The 21,651-nt window shown below is 54.6% G+C and overlaps 1 protein-coding gene across 2 annotated transcripts in view; it reads left to right on the top strand.

The window, feature by feature from the left end:
• The window catches only part of RAB11FIP3 (RAB11 family interacting protein 3), a 91,211-nt gene extending 81,935 nt beyond the window's left edge, over positions 1 to 9,276 (top strand). For both annotated transcript variants that reach the window (XM_054586732.1, XM_054586730.1), the window contains 6 exons: positions 2,819 to 2,959; positions 5,560 to 5,641; positions 6,476 to 6,613; positions 6,850 to 7,005; positions 7,122 to 7,262; positions 7,347 to 9,276. In XM_054586732.1, the coding sequence (XP_054442707.1) occupies positions 2,819 to 2,959; positions 5,560 to 5,641; positions 6,476 to 6,613; positions 6,850 to 7,005; positions 7,122 to 7,262; positions 7,347 to 7,460 (772 nt within the window). In that variant the 3' untranslated portion in view covers positions 7,461 to 9,276. The remainder of the gene's footprint in view (positions 1 to 2,818; positions 2,960 to 5,559; positions 5,642 to 6,475; positions 6,614 to 6,849; positions 7,006 to 7,121; positions 7,263 to 7,346) is intronic.
• Positions 9,277 to 21,651: the final 12,375 nt, after the last annotated feature.

Here is a 21,651-nt window from a genome sequence, read left to right as displayed (position 1 = left end):
GAAGCAGGTACTGTCTTCACTTAACAGATGAGGAAACCAAGGCTCAGGGGGTTTAGATGGTTGCCCAGGGCCTCAAATAGCGAGTGGGGACCAGTGCCTTCAAAGTCCCTGTAGTGGGAGCATGACCTGTCCTTGGGGCATGCAGGTCCTCACAGGCACTTAGGCACAGAAACAAGAAATGAGTGGGAACCTCTGGGTTCACGGTGGAATGTACAGTTTGATTCTAACCGTGAGAGCACTAAGGAAGAAATAACAGACAGTGTGAAGTAAGGATTAACTATTGTGTTTGCATGCAAGGGGCAGGGGCTACTTCCCCTCTCGTTTTGTGGATTCCTTATAGAATACTGTGTGAGTTTTAGTGTTTTGAAACCAGTCATTCAGTGTAACCCTATGCTGTTTGCAGCAATATGCTTCTGCAGAGCATGAGGAGCTTGGCCCAGAAGCATCAGCTGTCCGGCTGTGCTACCTGAGTACATCTGGTGCTGTGGGGGCGAGGCACGGAGGAGTCCCGAGGGGCCTGAGAGAGGCAGGAAGAGCAATGTGTGTGGGCTCTCCACGAGAGAAGCAGCCTGCCCATGCCAGGCTGCTGGAACCAAAATCTGGCTCTGCCACATACTCTGTGACCTCAGGCAAGAAGAGCCCTGTCCTCACAGCCTCGGTTTCCACACCCATGATCTGAACAAGTAGACTCCAAGTGCTCTGAACAGCATGGGACATAGGCCCATACACACTCACATGGCATACATGTCATCATATGCTCCAGGGTTATGCTTGGCTCCAGGAATATGCTTCGCTCCTGGAAGCATACTGATCACTTTATGAAGTTAAAACAAATCCTCTTGTGCAGTTCAAGACCCTGCTCTTGGGGTTCTCACAGGAGGGCCTGCGCCAGGCCCTGCTGCAGAACCAGGGTCGGGGTCTGCCACGATTGTGGAGGGGCTTGGGTTCCAGTGCTGCACCAAGTATATGCTGCATCTCCAGAGATGTTTGTTACTCCCTCTCTGCCCTTGTCCAGGGAAGTCTGGGTAGGTCACCAAACTCCTTTCTCAACCTGACTGGTGAGATTAGTCTTGTCTAATCTGATGGGCACTTAGCAGTTACCCACATATATAGTGGAAAAATCTACATTCCATGCCTCATCCTGCCCCAAGGTCAGACACATCCAGTTCCTGTGGATGTTTTTTTGGTGTTGGCCCCAGTTCTCCTAAACAACATGCTTCTGCTGCAGTTTTTTGGTGTTCCCCATGTGTAACATTACCAGCCCTGCTGCACAGCTCCCCTGCTCTGCCTCCATTCCAGCAATTCCAAATGCTTCCTCTGCATTGATTTTTTAAAATTTTCTGGATCCCACTTTTTTCCTTGTTTTATTTTTTGCTCATATTCTGTGGAGGATACCCCCCATTGTTGCCTGGGAAAGGGTGCATACGAACAGGTTCTTTGAGACCTCCCATGCCTGAGACTGTGTTTCACCCTGCTTAGAAGTAGGCTCCCTGAGAACTCAGTGGCTCTGTTGCCTCCCGCCTGAGCTGTGCTCTGGATGCCTGACACCACTGTGTTGCCCTGTTCTCATCCTCGACATGGGAGGGCTCCCTATTGTTTCCTGTGCTGGGCACGAAGTTTTCAACCTTTAAATCTGGAACATATCCTCCTCAGCTCTGGGAAGATATCTGGAATTATTTCTCCATACATTGTCTTTCATTTTCTTATCTAACTGAATTTCTGTCCTTAAAATATTAGACCTTTCCTCTGATTTTCTTGACTTTACTATTCTCTCTCTTTAAAACAAACAACAACTTTATTTTTATAGAAAGGAGAAGGGGAAGAGAGAAACATCGATATGCAAGAGAAACATCAATGTGTGGTTACCTCTTCCTCGTCCCCAACTGGGGATGTGGCCCACAACCTGTGCGTGTGCCCTGATTGGGAATCGAACTAGTGACCTTTGGTTTGCGGGATGACTCCCAACCCACTGAGCCACACCAGTCAGAGCCCTATTCTCTTTTTTTAACTCTCTATGTAATACCCTTGCTTTTCTTCTTCAGCTCTTTTATTGAATTTAAGATGTTTCTCATTTTTAATTTCTGTTACTTTTTGTCATCTCTTCCTTCTGTGACATCATCCCTATTTTGTGGATGTGGTATCTTAGCTCTGTCAGTTACAGGGCTTTCTCTCCTATTTCCTGCATGATATACATTTTCTTTGAGGTCCTGTTTGTTTGCCTTGGCCGTTTTGTATTAAAGCTTTCCTGTGGTAGCTGGTGACCTTTGGTTATCTGTTCACTTTTTGGTGTGAGGTGCCAAGAAGCAGATGAGCAGCCCTGTGTGTGGGAACAGCTTATGGGTTCTACACCCTCCATGAACCGGGCGTAGGAGACCTTCTCTTTGAGGTAGTCAGTTCTTGCCTCCTGTGAGTGGGCATAGGAATCTGGGAAGGGGCCAGGGTCAGGGCCCCCATGAGAGTATTTCCTTTTTTCCTGTGTTCTTGTTGACACCTGCTTTTATCTCAGCTGTGGATGAACTGGGTGAGGCTGGTTTGTACACCAGGTCCTGGAATGTCAGTGCGAGGTACCTTGGGAACACTCATGGGCTTGTGCCCATCAGACGGTCTCCTGTCCATACCCCCTCCGTGTAGGGAGCAGAGACTGAGGGTGAGGCACCTCCTCTTTCAGAACCGCCCTTAACCAGAGCTGTGGGTGGGAAGTCTCACAGCCTTCCTATCCCTCCTCCAGGTAGGGGCAGCTCTCTCCGGGTCCTGAGGCAGCATCTAGCCCTTGGTAGAAGGGTGGAAAGTCTCTCACCTCCTCCCTTGGCCTTCACAGAGCCAATGCCCTCGAGGAGCAGTTGAAGGAACAGGAGCTGAGAGCTTGTGAGATGGTCCTGGAAGAGACGCGGAAGCAGAAGGAGCTCTTGTGCAAGATGGAGAGAGAGAAGAGCATTGAGATCGAGAACCTGCAGGCCAGGTAGGCAAGGCCACCACGACTCTCCAGAACAGTCCGTGAGAAAATGAAAATGCAGTGGATGCTTTTATGAACAACAGCCCCACCCCCCACCCCAGAAGGTACGGCATCTAGGAACAAATTTTATTTTAGAAAAAGTAGAAAACCTATGTGAAGAAAACTGTAAAACTCTACTGAAGGCCACAAAAGATCTGGATTCAAAGTCTGACCTTACATGGGTATCAGTTTCTCTAAATCTCTCTCTAGTGGGTGTTATCTCAGTGAAAATATCAATCTTTTTTTAAGGCAACTTGACAGAATTACCTTTATGCTTCTCTGGAGGAAAAAGCCTTACATAATCCAGGAAAAGAGGAAACAGAGGAAGGGATGAACACACTGTATATAAAGCTTGGAAAACACAGGAGGCGTAGCAGGCCCATGCTACCTGGAGACGGCAGTGCCACCCCCAGGCAGTCAGGCTGGAGGCAAATGGCACACGCTTACAATTACACGTGGGAGTGACGGTTCTCTTAAAACTGTTTGTAAAAGAAAATCCATGGAGAACTTAAATGTCCACCTGCAGAGAAATGGTGAAAAAGGTCGTCTTGGCGCTCCTTCCCATTCTCCCAGAGCGCCCTCCTTGAGTGGGTATTGACGGTGGGGGGTATTTCGTAGAAACTTTTCTTTTAGCTGAGTAAGTACCACTTTTAGAATATAAAATACAGTAGTTTTAAATATTTATGAAAGAGGACTCTACATTCTTAGTTGTGTTCCTCTCCAGCTCTTAGACCTGGGAATAAGAGCTCCTGGGCATTTTCAAAAGTGGGGTGGCAGGAGTGGGCTGCACGCAGAGCTGTGCCAGGGTCACCTTGGACACGGAAGCCACCTTACATGCAGACACAGTGGGGTGCCGCCACCCAGGACAGCCAGGCCTGGGCAGTCAGGAGAATGCAGTTTAGTGGACTCAAAGCAGTCTCTCCTAAGTGCATGCTGGTAGCCTCTCCTTTGGGCCCTGTCCACTGGGGGCTGATTGGGTGCTGAGAAGCAAAGCTGTCCTGCCTCCCACATCTGCCCGCACCAGAGCCTGCACAGCTGGGGTGTCCTGCAGGATAGCAGCCTACAGGGGCACACGGTAGACAGGGCCTCGTGTGGCCCTAGGAGTGAGGCACAATTCATTACTATTTTTCACCAAACCTGCTGCCTGCCCTGTGCACTAGAATCAGTGGCTCTGTGTACCTGGACTCTATTGGCCTCCTGCAGCTCCCTGGGAGTGTGGTCGGGGGCAGAGAAGGCCTGTGGTTCTTGGGGGGCTGCCCAGGCCCCCAGAAGTACATGCAGCCCTGGGTCAGCACCTGAGGTCATCCCAGCACGGGCTTCCCTATTGTGGCCTCAGTCCACGATAGTGTACAGGAAGACACTCCTCAGTAAGGGGGGCTACAGAGTCACGGTGGTGAGGACAACTGGATTACAGAAAGGAACCAAGGCTCCTTGGAGAAAGGGCTGAGTCTGTGGCTAGGACAGGGTAGGTCTTGGATGGAGCCAAGAGAATCTTGTAGTGCCAGAAAGTAGGGAAGTGCTCGAACAAAAGCGTACACACACAGTGGTGGGTACCTGTACCTGGGACATGAGCCAACTAAAGGTCAAAGGTAGGACAATTTGAGCATCACACTAATAATGTACTATTGGACCATGACCTGAAGTGTAACCAAATGTGATGGCTGGTAAATGGGGAGAAGACACAAATCTTCCTCATAGAGGAACTGCATATATAATACATGGAAAAGCCCATTCCCAGGGAGTGGCGCTGAGTCCTCCCTTTCTCTGAAGTGTGGGCTGGACTTGGTGACTGGCTTCCAGATACAAAGAATAGATTTGAAAAGTAGAACTTGATAGAGGAGACACATGGCAGAAATGCCTTTCTTTACCAGGTGTTTCCGGTCATATCAGCCGTGATGAGTCATGTGGACTTGGCACCTCTGATCTGATGTGATAATAGGGGCACCTTACTTGTGTCGAATTCTTCCTCCAACCATCACCCGTGTAATCATAAGAGAACACCAGCGAGACCCAATTTGAGGGACATTCTAGTAAATACATAATCAAAACTTCTCAACACCATCAAAGTTATTAAAAACCAGGAAGGCCTGGGAGACTGCCCTAGACCCTAGGGGACAAAGGAGATAACTAAGTGAGTACAGTGTGGCCCTGGGAAGGACCCTGGACAGAGAAAGGTACTTGTGGAAAAGATGAACCACATCCCTGGTTTGGTGACCGCTGTGCCCCGATGTGGGTATGTGGGCTGTGACGAACCTGCTGCAGTGATGAGCAGCTGCTTCCAAGGGAAGCTGAAAGGGTCCAGGGTCCACAGGTACTCTGCACTGTGTCCGCAACCGCTTTGTAAAGCTGAAATTACCCCTAAATCCAAGGTATATTTAACAACCATCCTGGCCTAAGAAAAGTTTTGGCCCAGAGCATTTATGTCTAAGGGCTGGGCTCTAGGCATTGGGAGGTAGCCTCTGTGGATCCCTGGGCGGCCCCTAGCGAGGTTCCCAAGACACTCGGCCTCTCTCACCCCAAGGAGAAGCATTCCTAGGGAGTGGCCCCAGCCTCATTCTATGTCCCAGGCTGCAGCAACTGGACGAGGAGAACAGTGAGCTGAGATCCTGCACACCCTGTCTAAAGGCCAACATTGAACGCCTGGAGGAGGTAAGCTGCCAAGCTGGGAATGTTGAGCCAAGATCAGTCAGGCTGACCTTTGTCTTTTCCATACCCTCTGCACCTGACACCTGCTGGGGGAGCAGGATACACTGAGATGGGTTCTCCAAAGCAGGACAATCACATGCCAGCTAATAAGTCTGCAGGGGTGTGGCCAGCCAAGGGGTACACCACAGGCCGGGGAATTGTGCTGCTCCAAAGGGCAGGCTGATGGTGCTGGGCCCTGCCAGGCCTATATGTGAGGCAACAAGCTCAGCTTGGGCCACCATCCCTTTGCTGGAAGATACTGGAGCCTGCCTGGCTTCCCAGCTTTCCCACAGATGTGGGATCGTTGGGTCCAGAGGTTCACACTCAGATTGACATCACCCAGGGGTGATGTCCTTGAGGGGCCAACTTCAGCTGGACCCCTTGGGCCCCATTCTGCATATGTTCACTGAGAGGGCTTCTCCTTTGTCCTCCATCAAGTGGCACCCAGGAAGTTCTGAACCCTGAGCATGTTGGAGACCACCTGGGCTCTGGCTGCTGTGAGCAACTCCTGCTGACAGGTCCTGCTCTTACCTTCCCCTAGAAACAGCACTGCTGGGAGAAGGTGCCCTCTACCACAAGCGCCCCAGGCCCACCTTCCATGTTCACTGCACGTTTGCAGTCAGCACAGGCCCTGAGAGAACATGCCTGTGGGTGTGCACCTCAGCTTTCACAGGAAAGTTCAGGTGCAGCCCTGTGGACATCAGTGAACTAACACTCTCAGGATACGTGCAGCTGAGGAAAGCCATGTGTATGGGGTGGCAGGTGAGGTGTGTCCATGACAAGTGTTTCACTTTGCAGGAGAAGCAGAAGCTGCTGGATGAGATTGAAGAGTTGTCACTGCGGCTCAGTGATGAGCAGGAAAACAGGAGGAAACTAGGGGACAGGCTGAGTCACGAGAGGCACCAATTTCAGAAGGACAAGGAGGCAACCCAGGAGGTAAGCACAAGCCTAGAGGCCCAGGCTGTCACTCAGTGAGTTCCTAGAATCCATAGGGCCTATCTAGAGTGAGCTGGGGACCCACTGCTCTTAACTGACAGGCTGGGCAGAGGTGATCATGCATGCTGGTTATGGGAAGTATGGCATTATCATCCTCAGAAATGGTGTTTAGACCAATACAGACATTCTGAAGCTGGGGACTGGGCTGATACTGTTCACCCTCCTATTCCACACAGCTAATTGAGGACCTGCGCAAGCAGCTGGAGCACCTACAGCTCTTCAAGCTGGAGGCAGAGCAGAGGAGGGGCCGGAGCAGCAGTGTAGGCCTGCAGGAGTACAATAGCCGCACCCGGGAGAGTGAGCTGGAGCAGGAGGTCCGCAGGCTGAAGCAGGTATGGCTGGGCAGATGCCCTCTCGCCCCGAAGAAGCCTCATGACAGCCGGCATGGGGAGAGGGGTGCATGGGGAGTCATGGCCCAGGAATGATGCTGTTGTGCCACCCACCCCAGGATAACCGTAACCTGAAGGAGCAGAACGATGAGCTCAATGGGCAAATCATAAACCTGAGCATCCAGGGCGCCAAGAATCTCTTCTCCACATCCTTCTCCGAGTCCCTGGCCGCAGAGATCAGCTCTGTCTCCCGTGATGAGGTAACGTGCCCATACCCCTATGCCTGGGACTCAAAGGCACCCTCAGTCTGTGTGTCCAGTGCTGACCCTTTGCTTTTCCTGCAGCTCATGGAAGCGATTCAGAAGCAGGAAGAGATCAACTTCCGCCTTCAAGATTACATCGACAGGATCATCGTGGCCATCATGGAGACCAATCCGTCTATCCTGGAGGTCAAGTAGAGGCAGGCAAGCCCAGCCCAGGGTGATTCCGGACTCAACCAACACCCCAGGTGGCCACGGCACATGGGCCAAGAATAGCGGGTCCTGTGCCCACCGAGCCCAGAGCACACAGCTAAGCTTGGGCACATAAAGATAGGGTGGTGGAAGAGGAAGAAGGAAAGGGGAGCCCCGTGATTTGAGCCCACAGCAGGTGCAGGTGGGATTGGGCCTGCTGTCAGCTCTGGCCGACTCCTCTTTGCAGCGATGTGGGGACAGTGTCTCAGGCTGGGATGAATCCCTCCATGAGCTCCCTCCCACGTAGTAGACCCTCCTGCTGTCCTGCCCTATCAGAGAAAAAAGGAAGGAAATGGGTTGCCACCTGGGGTGCGGCCATCTATGTCCTCACAGGTACCCTGACCTGGTGCCACCCGAGTCTCAGCCATTCCTGGACAACCTAGAGGCCCCAGGACCCTTGCACCAGATGTGGTGGTAGGTGAAAGATAGGAAAGAGGCTGGTGCAAGTCAGGGTCTGACCAGCAGGGCCCCCCTTCCCCCAAGCTTTTCTGGGGCTATCTCCCTGAGCTGCTCAGGCCACCACCAGCCAGAAGGAGCATCGCAGTCCAGCTTCAGGCCCAGGGGCCTCCAGCTGTGTGGCTGTCCCACAGTTGCACCCTTGCTATAATAACCTTTGGGGGCTCTCATCCTCCTGTGGGGGCTGGGACAGGAGTCTCCGCTCTGAAATCAGGACTTGAGAGTCTAATGGTATGGAAAGTATTACCTGGACGAGGCGGACATTGTCAGTCTTCTCTGACTCCTGGGGTGCAGGCAGGGCCGTGATGAGGTGCTGCCTCCCCATCGGTATGGCCTCCTGAATTACCCCTGTCCCTGTGCAGATCTTGGCTATTCCCGGTAAAGTCTCACTTTCCTAGGCCAGAGGCCAGATGTTTCCTCCAGGAATCTAAAGTCATTAGAAGTCATCATGCTTCCCCAGGTGCATTCTGCAGGAGGCTGGGCAGGGCAGGCTCTCCAAAGAGACAGACCAAGGGCAGATAACAAGGCCTTCCCAGCAGCTTGGAGGCTCCTTTTAGGAAACCCTTACCCAGCTGTACGCTGCCACTGCCTGGCACCTATGCTACCAGGAGCAGCAATGTCACCCCACAGGGATGCTGGGCCTGCTGCCCACCTGAGCCTGAGCACTGGCCACAAGCCTCCAAGTGCTCCCAGATGGGCCAAGACCCCACACACAAACTGGCCACTGCTGTGTGCAAGTGTGTATGTGAGGTGTATGCACGTGTGTGTGCGCGCGCGTGTGTGTGTGTGTAAGCATGTGTGTTGCCCTTCATCCTTCCATCCTCCGTATGGTCCACCTTCTACACTAAGACTTAAGATGTTGCCTCGTATTGTATATTTTGGGGAAAGCCTTGGGTGTAAATCAGTGTAAACTTGGATGAGAGATTTTTCTATCATGTAGAGTAGGTATTTTTTATAGATTGAAGGTTGATCAATTTTTTTAATACTTCCAAGAGAGACTATCTGTGTATACACATGAAATATATATATATATGTATGTATGTATGATAATAAATACGGGAACTCTGCTTTCTGCGCCCAGCCTCACCCTGCTGACACAGCCTTGGGTCTGTTTCTGTCCATCACTCAGCGGTACTGTAATTGTAAATACAAATTGCTAAGAGATGCCTCACACAAACACCCAGGCACTGACTTGCACACTGACCCTGCTTTCATCCTCTCAAGAAAGACTCTCCAGGCAGCGACAGCAGCCTGGATGTGGAAGGGCAAGGCCAGAGCAATGTCTTAACAGATTAAAGCTGTTGCTGCACACACACAGATCGGCTCCTTCCTATGTGGGGGGTCAAAGGGTGGGGTGGGGGTGCTGCAGGCCTGGCTTGGCACCCCATGATGGGGTTTGGAGTATTGGAAGCCATGTGTCATCTGAATTCGGACAGCAGAAGACTACCTAGTCAAGTCAGCCCCCCCTGGTCTCCCTGGCCTCACGGTAAACCTCTCAGAGGCCCTGAGATGGCAGCTGCAGGCTGGGCCCCCGCAGAGCTTGTCCAAAGGCACTCCTGGGACAGGGCCACGGGATGGGCTCCAGGGGCTGTGAGAACATGGTAGGACCTGACCCCTGACTGGCTGCCAACGTGGCATCAAGGGCCAGCTGGGCTGAGGAGGGGGCAGCATTGCAAGTCTCAGGTTCATGAGCAAGCTGTTCCGTGGGACATGTAATCAGGGATGAAGAGATAGGCCCCAGAAGAGGCCATTTACAGGACACCCAACTCGAAGACACAGAAAAGGCCTAGACTCTTGACAGAATTAGGCTGGTGTGGGGGGGATAGGAGGTGGGGAGGAGGGCTGAGGAGAGCTCAGCTACCACCATAGGGACACCACCAAGGAGTGGTCACTAAGGGTAAGTGACCAAATTTGAATTGGAGGTTGTTAGCTGAAAGTCCCCAGAGGGACTCCCCAGCCCAGGTGTCCACAGGAGTGGCAAACCATCGACCACCATTCGTCACACTGAGTACCTGCATGTCAGACACAAGTGGAAAAACTTAAGGCCCAGGGAGGCCAAGGACCGAACCCCCAACCACCCAGCTAGCAGAGAAGGGAGTTGAATGCAGGTTTGCTGGCCCAAACTGCTCTCCATGGGATTGATAAACAGGATGTTAGGTGGGCACAGCCTGGCCTGGAGCCCTGGGCATTGTGTGGTGTGGCACTAAGGAAGAAACCTGGAGGGTGAGGTTCTGCCTGGAGCCTACCTTCTCCCCAGAATCCCAGGGGGTGGAGGGCAAGAGAATGTGGAACATTTGGCCCAGCACATGTAGCTGGCCAGGTTCCCACCTGTGTTCTGGTGCTTGGAAGGTGTAGCTCCCCAGAACGCCCTCAGAGAGAGATGGTCAACACCCTCCTTTGCTATCAATCCCATTTGCTGGACTTTCACTGGGCCATCCCACCTGTGGGGCCCAATCCTGGCCAGAAAGGCAGTCCTGTGCTGGAGCCTGGGGTGTGGAATTCTGCATAGAGGGCCCACTCAGCATTATGGGGCGTCAAAGTGCTGTCACCGTGAATTCAGAACATCAGTGGTGGTTCCTAGAGGGCCCGTCCCCAGCTTGGCTGTACTGAGGGGTCTCCGCTGACCCAGAAAGAATCCAGTGCCTCTGATGCTAGAAGACACCTGCCCTCCCACCTACCCTGTGTCTGTCCATCCGGTGCCTGCAGGGCCCACCTCTGCCTAAGAGGAGAAGCTGCAAGTGGGGAGGGGTCTTCTCCATCAGGCCTGGGCCAGGAAGAGGAGGAAGGGAGTTGCTTCCTTCTCCTTGTTACCCAACTGAGGCATGCCAGTCGCTCCAGTCCATTTCCACTATTGAAACCCATGGGGGCCCACCAGCAGCCGATGGAGAAATTCCTGCCCTGGCACTCCAAGGGTTTCCAGCCTCAAGTGGAAACATTTGGGACAGGGTTGGAGAAGGAGAACAAAGGGAAATCCATTGTAAATGGAAACGGCAATGCTCGGCTGCTGCCCAGGCAGGGCTACCTGGAGAGTTTCCTCCAGAAGGTGGCTGAGGGCAGGGTCAGCAGGGGCCTCCCAGGGGTAGGCCTCAAAGACTCTGCTGGAGGGGCCCTCAGCAGGACACATGAGGCCAGTCTCAAGACCTGCACCCCCCAGGCCTGAGTGCATCCCTCCCATGTTGGGGGACCCCCGACCCCCAACCCTGAAGTACCTGGCTACAACCCTCCTGGGACAGTGCACCCCTCAACAGTCTTGAAGATTCCTCCTGAGACTCTCTTCTGGTGACTGTGCTGTCTCCCTCCATGGCAACAGGCCTTGGTTCCTTACTGGCGAGGACTGGGATGCTCCTGCTGTCTCCTCACCCCTCGTGTAGGGCCTGGCTCCTCAGAAATCTGCAGTGAGCTGGGAGAAACCTGGGGCATTAGATTACCAGGCTCAACATCAACTGTTCTGTTCTTGAGAGGTTACAGGGTTGTGGACAGCAGTCTTGATTGAACTACCCCAAGCAGTGTCCAGAGAAAATAGCTAGGGAGGGAACAGGACCTGTGGAAGTCAGCCTTGACTTAGTCCTCTCACATGATTCTACAGCCACACATTATCAGAAGCTTTCTTGTCACCTTCATGCAGGAAAGGAAGCTGGGAGTGGGCTAAGTCACTGTACAGCCCAATACCCTGCAAGGCAGCTACTCACCTCACAGCATTCAGGAAGCATCTCTGTATTGGCTGAAGCTAAAGCCCAAGATCCTACATTGGGCCATTGCAGCATCTTGGAGTAAAATGGCGGTTTGCCTTTTGCTCCCAGGAGCACAGGGCCCTGTCCATGTAGGCTTCTGAGGTCAGTTTAGCTCTTATGGGTACTGGAGAAAAACATCAGCCAACCCTCATATTTACCAAACTCCACTCCATCTTGAGGCAGAAGTGGGCCACAACCAAACACTCCCTGAATCTTAGCTGATGAGCCTTGCTTCTGTATCTCCTTCTGCATGGCCTGCGCCTTCTCAGAATCCCCATGTGTCCCTGAGTGCCAGGGTGCTTGGGGTTCTGCCCTCGGCATCCATTTCCCACTGCAGGTTCTATGTGCTTCAGTTGCACCTGGTGAACGATTGACACCACAGTTTTCCTGCACCTCCTGCTGCCTCTAGGGTAACAGATGGCAGAAGGGCTCCAGTTTTGTGACTGTTGAGTGTGAGAGTGACCTCAGGGGTGCAGAAAGGGAACTTAAAGGGAGACTGAGCCCAAGGAGGCTCTCCTGTGCAGGGCGGCGGGTTCTGTTCAGAGGTCTCTATGGAGTAACAGGGAAGGGAATTACATTGCTTCCCAGGATTCAGGACTCCTGCCAGACACTGAGCTACACGTTCTGTGGTGGTATCCCATTTCGTCCTCCCAATGGTCCAATTAGATCCTAGTTTCCTTCTTTTACCCAGTAGGAAACAGGCTCAGAAAAGTAATTTGCCCTCTAAGTGATTCCACAGCCTCTCATAGTCACACCCTAAGTGCCAAGGCCGTGTGTTAGACCCAGGTCTGTCTCACCAAAGCTAGAGCTTTTGAATGTTAAGTCCTTAAGGGATACGGAAAAGTTGCAGAGATGGTTCGAGGAAGCTGAAGGGGTGGTAGAGAAACTGCAGGGGTCCTGGAGGAAGCGAAGGAGGTCTCGGAGTCCCGTGGACATTTAAGGGTCAGGGTGGAGCCACATGCTCGCACAGGCAGGGGGTGGAACTCCGGAAGCCCAGAGCTTCTGGCCGCAAGACGCAGTTGGAAGCTCCTTGACTGGGGTGGACACTGAGGCCTTTTCGTCTCGCGCAGGGCATCCTGGGAGGTGTAGTCCCAGTCCTACATTCGGCGCATCTCCTTTGCCACTCCTTGTCAAAGCCAGCACGCTGCACTCCCTGGGGCCCGGGGCTCGGCCATCTCCGGTGGCCCTGGTGGGTGGGGAGGCCCAGGAAGTCGCCGGTCGGAGCTGCTGTTGGGCGCCAGCCCGTGGACTACAACTCCCGGATTCCCTTGCGCGCAGGGCACCGCCTCGAGCTTTCGCCCTGGCGGCGCCGCGCGGCCCTGTGGGAACAGTAGTCCTGGCGCGCGATTCACAGCGCCGCGTGCGCCCTGGGCGCACCGTAGCCGCGGGGCCCTGGCCGGGCGCTACGCTACGAAGGCGGCGTAGGGTGGACGCCGGACGCGGACCGGTTCAGCCGGGTCTGAGCTTTCGGCGGCTCCTCCACTCAGTGTGGGAGGCCGGCGGGGCAGCGCGACCAGTGGTAGAAGTTGTAGGTCGGCTGGCAGGGGTGAGCGGGCTGGGGGCCGCGCCGCCCAGGCCGCACGGACGGAGGAGGCGCCGCCCGGTTGCGGAGGTGAGTCCGGCCAGCCGGGGTGGGGGCGCGGCCTGGACCCTCGCCCGAGCCCGGGCCTGGCGGGCAGCGCTCCTCAGCGCCAGGGCTGCCAGCCTTGGAACCAGGGTCAGCTTGCTGCCTCGCTGGCGCCTCCTGGGCATTGCCGAGCCGACACTGGGCTGGGTGCGCTTCTTGGAGAGGGGAGCAGGCGGGGACCGGGTCATCTGAATCACTGGGAGACCAGCCCCAGGGTGCTGCGGACACAGGCGGCGGCCTCAGCCTCTGCCTGCCCTTGAGTGTCCTTATCTTCTAGGTAGTGTCCTGATTCGGTTGCATTAGGGGACGTATCCCGTGGTGTCCGCAGCCCTCCCCACTGAGGGACTCTGGGCACTGCCTGGGGGGCAGCTCCATGGAATGAGGGGTGCGCCCTGTGTGCCCACTGGCCACCCTAACACTTCCTCTTCCCTGTTCCTCTCCGGGCAGGCGCTGGAGCAACACAGGGAAGTTACAGGGGATGATCCCTGAGAATATTTGCGGGGGACACCCGGTTTTTCCTGTTGGCCACAAAGGAACCCTTCTGGTCCTGAGAAGTGAAGCTTTGTTGTGTGGTCGCATAGCCCTAACTGGGTGGCCCTCGGGGACCCCTGAATGCACAGGAGTTTGGAACTAGACTGCATGCAACAGGATCTCTGTGAGACCAGGTCAGGGAGTTTGGGGTCCTGCGACTTAGAGCCCTGACATCCTGTGGGGAAAATGGACTCAGTCTGGTGCTGAGTTGGATCTGAGCTCCTCCCAAGAGCCCCTCCTTTGGGGATCCCTGGGGTCCTCCCCCTCCCTAGGCCTGGAGTGCTGTGTGTGTCAGGTGTGGCGAGTGATTATCTCCAGCCCCCAGAGGCTCATCGAGGTGGAGGGGTAATTCCATCCTTCCTCTCTCAGTGACTTTCTCAAATGTGAAGAGAGAGAGTGTTTCCCAGCCCAAGTGATGGAAGGAGAGCCTCAGAGGAACAGGGGAACCTGGAGCCCAGCTCTATGGCCTGGCTGATTGTCTTGCAGGAAGCCCATGCAGCCTGGCCTTGGGAATGGGAACGCCTTACTTCTTCCCAGGTCATTCTGCTCCCTGGAGTAACACTGCTCTTTTTCCCCCTTCCTTTCTGCATCTGAAAATTCCTGCAGCTGCTTTTCCTTAGCAGATAGGCCCATGACCTTGTGACCTTCCAAGAACCAGGTTTAAGCGCTGCTGGGTCCAAGGCTTAGTGACTGCATCGCTTTAAGCAGGGACCTGTGATCTTTGGTATTGTATTTCCTCTGTGTGCCCTGCCCCCCAGACCTGGGCTTTGAGAGCGGAAGTGACCAGGCCCCCTGATTCTGAAACACATAGGACGCTCCTTCACCCCCAGTCATGCAGAGTCCCTCTGCCCTTCACCAGAGGGAGAGGCCAGCCTTAACTGGCTTGACAGTGGTAACATTTGCTAAAGCTTCTTTGCACTCAGGCCCTGCGCTCTCCAGGCGCCTCTTTTACTGAGAAGCAGCCCTAGCAATGCTCCAAAAGCTAGATGTCATTAATGGCTCCAGTTGATCCGTGAAGAGTCTGATGGGGCCAACTATCTGCAATCACGGCCTTTTGGGACAGAGTAGCCTCTGGTGGCTTAGGCGTACTGCTCACCACCCCAGCAGTTGCTCCACACCCTGATCTCTGGCTTTTCTGAAGTTTGGGGGAGCTTCCAGGGCTGTGTCCCCACCTCCCTGGTGGCTGAGCTGGAAGATGTGCCTGGACTGTGCTGCAAGATACCAGGAGGAAAGCAGGTCGATAGCTGCTATTTGGAATTGTCGCATGTGTCTGCCTCCAGAGGAAGGCAGTCGTTACAGCTTCCTGTTCCACCTGGGTTGTCACAGGCCAAACCTGAAGTAGAGGGACTTCCTCCTCAAACCAGTCCCCACTCACATCCACATTTTTCAGAAGAGTTGCCCTTTGGAATTAAATACACACAGGCAGACTTTAATTCTGTGCTTGCCTGATTCTGCCCTCCTGCCATGTCACAGGAAAGGCAGCGCACCCTGGAGCCCCTGTCTTTCCAAAGAACCCCCCGTCCCCCTAATGCCTCCCTTTGGAGTGAGCTGAAGGCTCGAGTGCCCGTGTCCCCATGAGACGGTTTGAGCTGGCGGATGCTTGCAGGGCTGCCTGGGCCAGGGCTGCTCTTGCCACCACTTGGCAAACAGAAATGTGGGATAGAAGTGCCAAAAAACGAGAGTGCTTGTCTGGTACCTTCTCATTTCCTGTTAAAAATAGTACTCAACATCAACTAAAATGAACTTGTGAACTACAAACTGAAATCCTGAGAGTGTCCCTGTTTCTCTGATAGTACTGTATGGAAAACAATTTCCTTTTTTTACTATGCACAACTGAGGTGGTATATGGCTCCAGAGACACGAGGGGACCACGGTGACCCCATTCACCTCCTTGGAGGCAGCCCCAGGATCCTGTGTGGTTGTCCTCCAGCCTCCTCATTTGTGCCCTTGACTGTGAGAGGCCCATCTTTTATCACCCCAGAAAGCAGGTGCCTCTGAAAGTAGAGTGAATTCAACCTACTACCTGCTGGTTCATCACAGCAACTGGAATCAGTAGATGTCTCAAAGGTGCTCAGAGTGGGCCGAGGAAGTGGAGGCAACCCACACGGTGAAGAGCTCTGACTTCTGTCCTGGAGCCAGCGTCCAAGAACCTTCAGGGACCAAGTTACTTGACATACAGAGAAGTCCAGAAACACCTAGAACATGACTGCTGTGTAGCATATTTGGCAGATCCCAGTCAAATGGACAAGTATTTGGGGCAGGTGTAGTTCTTCCCAAGTTTCCTGGTCGAAAGTGGTAGTTATACTTTTGGAGCTTACAGCTTTTTTCCCTGGACGTGGCTCTTAGGTGGGCATCCATAATAATTCTCAGCAGAACCTTTTCAGTCCGCTTCTCAGAGGTCAGCAGCGTTACGACATTTGCTATTGGCAGTGGCAGGCCCTGTGGGCAGGGAGTGGCCAGCCTTGGTGTTTGCCTGAGGACAGCGATGAGTGAGCAGGGGAGGCTGCAGCAAGGTGGGCATCTGGGCCCTTACACCACACCTAGGAAATACAGGAGGGGAATGTGAGTGCGAAGTCACCCAGCCTGCAATAGTGGTTAGAGGTTAGAGTGGCCAGATGGTGCTAGGACCTGGGTCCACGTGAATCTCTGTGGATGCCTGGCTGCTTGCCCAGAGCCCTGCTGCACCCCCCGACCCCCGACACCTTTCCCTGGTGGTCCCTACTTTGAGCAGAGCCAGCTAACGGAGGCCCCTTCCACTGTGGCCCTAGGATCTTGAGCAGGCCCACCTGCCACCCTTGTTGGCCCAGGGATAGTCAGGGGCTTCGACTAGGCAGTGAGGAGTGGCTGAGCCATGTCAGTCCCCTGGGACTTCGAGCCTCTTCTGGGCGAGGGACAGATGTAGCTTCAAAAGGAATGTAGTCTCTGGGCCACCTCCCACAGGAGTATTCGTAGAGCGATTGAGGGTAATTCCTTGTCCAGGCTCTTGTGAGCGGCAGTCGGGCAGCCTTCCATGTGGTCCTGGCCTGGGGGCATGGCCACAGCACAAGAGCCACAGATAGTCACTGAGCTTGGACCACTGAGCCTGGGGACTGGGTCTGCTGTTCCAAGGCCAGAGTCTGGAACCTTCCAGGAGAGGAGGCATGTCCTCTGGGGGGCCGTGCTATTGGCAAACTCTCTGTGCTACTGACAGGCACAGAAGGGAGGGAGCTCAGGCATCTCCACAGTCGGGGGCGAGTCCCTTCCCAAGCGCTGTGGGTTAATTAGGGCTATGGGACCAGTGGTGGAGTGGTGGGGTTGGAATGCAGTGTGGGCACCCCCTCTCTCTGCAGGGTACCAGGGCCTATCTTTAGAACCCTTGATTCGCAGAACCCTCCTGAGATCTACCGCCTAGGCCTCTGCCTCGACAAAGCCTGGTTCTCGTGGCCGTGCCAGCGTTGTGCATCTGAGGCTTGGGGTCACGGTCCTATCATTCCAGGCTGCACCACAAGGCAGACAGATTTTGCTGGGCCCTGTCTGTGGTCCCTTTGGTGTTTCCCCTAGATGCGTGTTATGTCCCTAAGGGCCCATCACCTGACTCTGCCCTATTGTCCTCCCAGCTCTAGGGAGCTGTTGATGTGGGTGAGCTGCTGACCCTTTGAGGAAGGTGGCAACAGGAGTGTGCTGTCCTGCCACTCCCAGGCTGGAAGGTCAAAGTCTAGGCCCTCCGTGGGGTGGGGCTCTCTGCAGGGTGGGGTCCCAGCCTGGTTTCTGTTCTCCGGTAGGGACGGGAGAGGTTTCTCTCACTCAGGCAGGAGCTTCACGTCCTCGGCATTCCCACCCAGGTGACAGCCTTCCTCAGGCAGTGGGGGACCTACTGACAGGCTCTCGGCTTCACGTCTGGTGGGTATGATCTGCGGTGTGGTGGGTGGCCATGAGTATTCTGGGCACAGGAAACAATGCTCTAGAAAAGCTTGGTGTCCTCTGGGTGGGCCACTCTCCCCCTGTCCCTTTCCTGGGTCCCCATCCTGAGGCTGATTTCATTGGTCTGTCAGGTTGCTACAGCTGGTAAAAGACCATTATTACAGGATGGGACAATGGACCTTGATAAGCTTCAACAGGACTTGTGTCACACAGGCTAATGTGGGGGGCACAGACTCACAGGGAGCCCCAAGAGTGAGAATTGGGACACCAGGCATAAATACCCAATCTCTTCCCCATTGGGATCTGGGTGTGGCCCGCACTTCCCCCTCCATGGCCTCCGCGGCTGCAGGCTTCTGGTGTCTGCTCACCCATATCCCTGGCCCAGGCCAACTCACTTAGCGGGAGCAACTCACCCACCACGCACAGGGAAACGTCCCCTTTCCTGTCACACGCTGAAGGGCCCACAGGCCAGTGAGGAGGAGCAAGTGAGCTGAGGTGAGGGATGGTGGGGTGTCGCTACTGGGATCCAACCTGCCATGACTGAGAAAGATGCACCCCATGCCCAGTCCTATGAAGACGGCCTTCCTCATCTGGCCTTTTGTGTGTTCATCACTCTTCAGGCATGGTCCCCGGCGGTTCTCAGTGCCACGCCGGCACATGCCTCACACCAGGGCTGACAGACAGTAGCAAACACCTTGTCCTCTGGGGGCGGTGGCGGCGGCGGCGGCCCCACCTTTGTGCCTCCAAGGCCAGATCTAGGTCACTGCCCCATTTAGATCTAGGGCAGTGGTTCCCAAACGAGGGCAGGAGGAACCGGCAGGGGCTATGGGGCTGTGGGGCAGCTGCTCATCCTGAGGTGCCATGTCTTGGAACCCTGCCCTTTTGCACAATCCAGGAGGCTGGTGCTGCCATCATCTGCTCTCAGGCTTCTGCCTGGAGACATGTTGTACATGATAGTCTCCTTAAGACACAGCAACCAAAAAGTGAGAGGGTTCTTGAGTGTTGCCACATCTAGTGCCTAAAATGGGGCCTGGGACATAGCAGGGCTGTGGTGGGTGTTTGGTGAATGAATTCAAGGATGTGCAAAGGAATAAATGAATGGATCTAGGCTCTTGTAGGGCTGGCAGAAGGTCTCACCTGGAGTGAGAGGAGCAGCAGGTCCTGCAGGAGAAGAAGGCTGTACAAGACTCGTCACCCTGGGGTCCCATCTCAAAGGACAGTACCTGGATGGCAGTATTTATAAAAGCTCCCATCCCAGGATGGAGCCGCGGATTGACCACACACACCCCTACCCCCCGTGCCCTGGCAGAGCTTCCCACAGTCACCCCCTGCAGGTGGGACCCCCAGGCTAGCTTGGGGCAGCAGAGTCCACGCTGTGCTTGGCGGCCTGACCAAGCACCTTGCCCAGCCAGGGTGATCCTTCATGGGTCTCAGTCCTGGGCCAAGATGGGGTGTGGGGGTGTTGAAGTGCTGTCATCCCTGGAAATCCCCAGACAGGCCCTTCTGGAGCTAGCTACTCTCTGGGGTCGTCTGCCCTTCCAAGCCACCTCTCTTCTCTGTTCCTTCTTTTGAGTCCCTAGCAAGGGCCTGTGCTGCCCCTGCCTCCCCTGGGAGGCCCAGGGCCATGTCCTCACTCTGCACTGGGGTTGGGTTTCCCTTTGGATCTACTTGTGTCAGATGCATGTGGTGGCATCACCGGGGGCATGGGCTAGGTGCTGGCCTTGACCTGGCTGCAAATTGTACTGTGTACCCTGTCCCCGACCCCTGGTGTTGGGGTTCTGGGGCCAGGCTTCCCCCTGCTGCCCAGTCCTCTACTCCTGGTGGAAACAGGCAGGTCTCTTTTTCTGGGACAGACCAGCCCTGGACCCAGTCACGAGCAGTTCTGCTCCATGGGCACCTCCACTGAGCATGGTTCCCACTCAAGCCCTCAACTGTCCTCACCTGCTCCTCCCTCCATGCCATTCCCCTGTACAAGATTTAGCTTCGAGAGGGGCCCTGAGCCCTTTCCCCATAAGGGACTTGTGTGGAGTGAGGTTTAGAAGTTTGGGGAGCCATTCTCATTCTGATGTCTGACATGTAATCATGGGATAGGCAGGTGTCTCTAGTGACCCAGGCTATGTGAAACCACTGGAGGGTGTGCGTGTGCACTGGGCACCCACAGCTGCACACACCTAGGCCTTCTGTTGTGCCTTCTTGAGCACTTTCTGTTAGTGAAACTATCAACATGTGTGGCTGCTGACCCCAGAGAGTGGCTCGTCCACACGGAGATGGAGATGAGCATGAACCACAGTAGAGTCCAAAGACTTTGACTCAAGATGGCGTCACGTGGCTCCCACATGGTTCTACCTGATCTCATACTGACATGGTAACATTCTGGGTGTGTTAGATTATGTGAGGTACAATATTGGGATTCCCATAACTTGTCTGTCGTATTCTTACGTGACTGTTGGTGGATCGGAAACGAACCCTGTGGCTCACGTGATGCTCCTACTGGACCGTCTCCCTGGAGGCCGGAGCTGGCAGACAATCTTTTAGGGGCCAGGTGGTGATGGTGTCAGCTTTACTGGCCACCACAGGGTCTCTGCCCTACTGCTCAGCTCTGACTGTGCTCCGTGGCAGAGGCCTTAGTGTCAGGTGACTTGTGGGACCAGCAGGCCAATCAGGGCTGGTGTTTCTTTGTCCCACCCATGTCTACTGGAGAAAAGGCATCCAGCAAACATTATTGCTACAGGGGCTCTTGGCTCATCTGACCAAAGCTCTTGTGGGGAAGGGGTCCCAGACTTTTACTGTCCCATATCCCATGGCCCTTCGCTCTTGCTCGTTTCCAAAGCTGTGTGTATGCTGCTACTGGCTCTCATGTAGGGAGCCCTGCACGGCCCCACCCGTGTACCTTAAGCCTCGACCAGGCTGCCTGTGATGCAAGGACACATCCCTCATTCCACTCTAGCCGCTGGCCCCCATTGCCACAGGGCTTAATTGGGAGCTGGGAGAAGGGTATCCAGTGGGCCCAGGGATGCGGGGCTGGAAAGCCAAGCAGATGCCCGCCTTGACCCAGAGCCTGGCTGGGTGGGCGAGAGGAGGCTGGGCAGGCGTCTTCCCTAACCTGACTGAGACTTGGCTTATTCGAAATGAAGTGCGCCACCTCCGTCTCAGGGTAGATGCTCTTGGGCGGTGTTTCATTCCTCCCCATGGCCAGTGGAGATAGGGACTCCCCCTGGAGTGCAGATGGTCTCCCACTGGAGGCCTGGCCAGCCTCCTGGGTGCCTCCCAGGCCACCCATCTCCTCTTGGGCCCCTGAAGTTTCTCTGGGTCGGGGAGGCTCCTCAGGAAGGCTTCAGAAGGGTGTGTGGGTAGGCAGCATTGTGCAGGTCTTTGCCAAGCTTTGCAGGGCTGTACCAGCTCCAGCTCCACTTTGCTCACTTCCCTTGTTTTTCCTTTTCCTTTGGTTAACTATACCCTTAATTCTTCCCTCCACAATAAAGCAAAATTGTGTTATTCCTCTTCTCACTGAAGATAACTGTCTTTGAAGACCAGTACCTGGTGACACCATCATCCTTCCCCTGTGGGCAGCTGATGGGCTGATGTGGGTTTTCAAGAGCAGAGAAGGGGGCACGGTTCTGTCACTGCATGGCCCTCGGCCCTGTGGGGACCTCCCCTGTGGAGGTACCGGGGGGGTTGCTGCAGGATGCCTGCTGCTGGGTCAGGCGCAGGCCCCCACTCCCTGCTCCATGGCTGTCCCTGCCTCAAGACTGCTTGCACTGGGGAACCCTCCAGAGCTCCTGGGGCTTTTGTTCCTGTGAATCATGCTGTTTCTTCTCTTTCTCTTTATTCTCTCTGTTTATTTTTGTTGTGTGACTTTGACTAGCCCGGCAACCCTGTCTCCTGTGTGGGA

This window comes from Pteronotus mesoamericanus, unplaced genomic scaffold (genome assembly GCF_021234165.1).
Source record: "Pteronotus mesoamericanus isolate MK-2021 breed Mesoamerican mustached bat unplaced genomic scaffold, CSHL_Meso_final contig_947, whole genome shotgun sequence".
Taxonomy (NCBI): domain Eukaryota; kingdom Metazoa; phylum Chordata; class Mammalia; order Chiroptera; family Mormoopidae; genus Pteronotus; species Pteronotus mesoamericanus.
The sequence above is the reverse complement of the archived record's forward strand: the minus strand, read 5'-3'. Positions and strand labels throughout refer to the sequence as shown.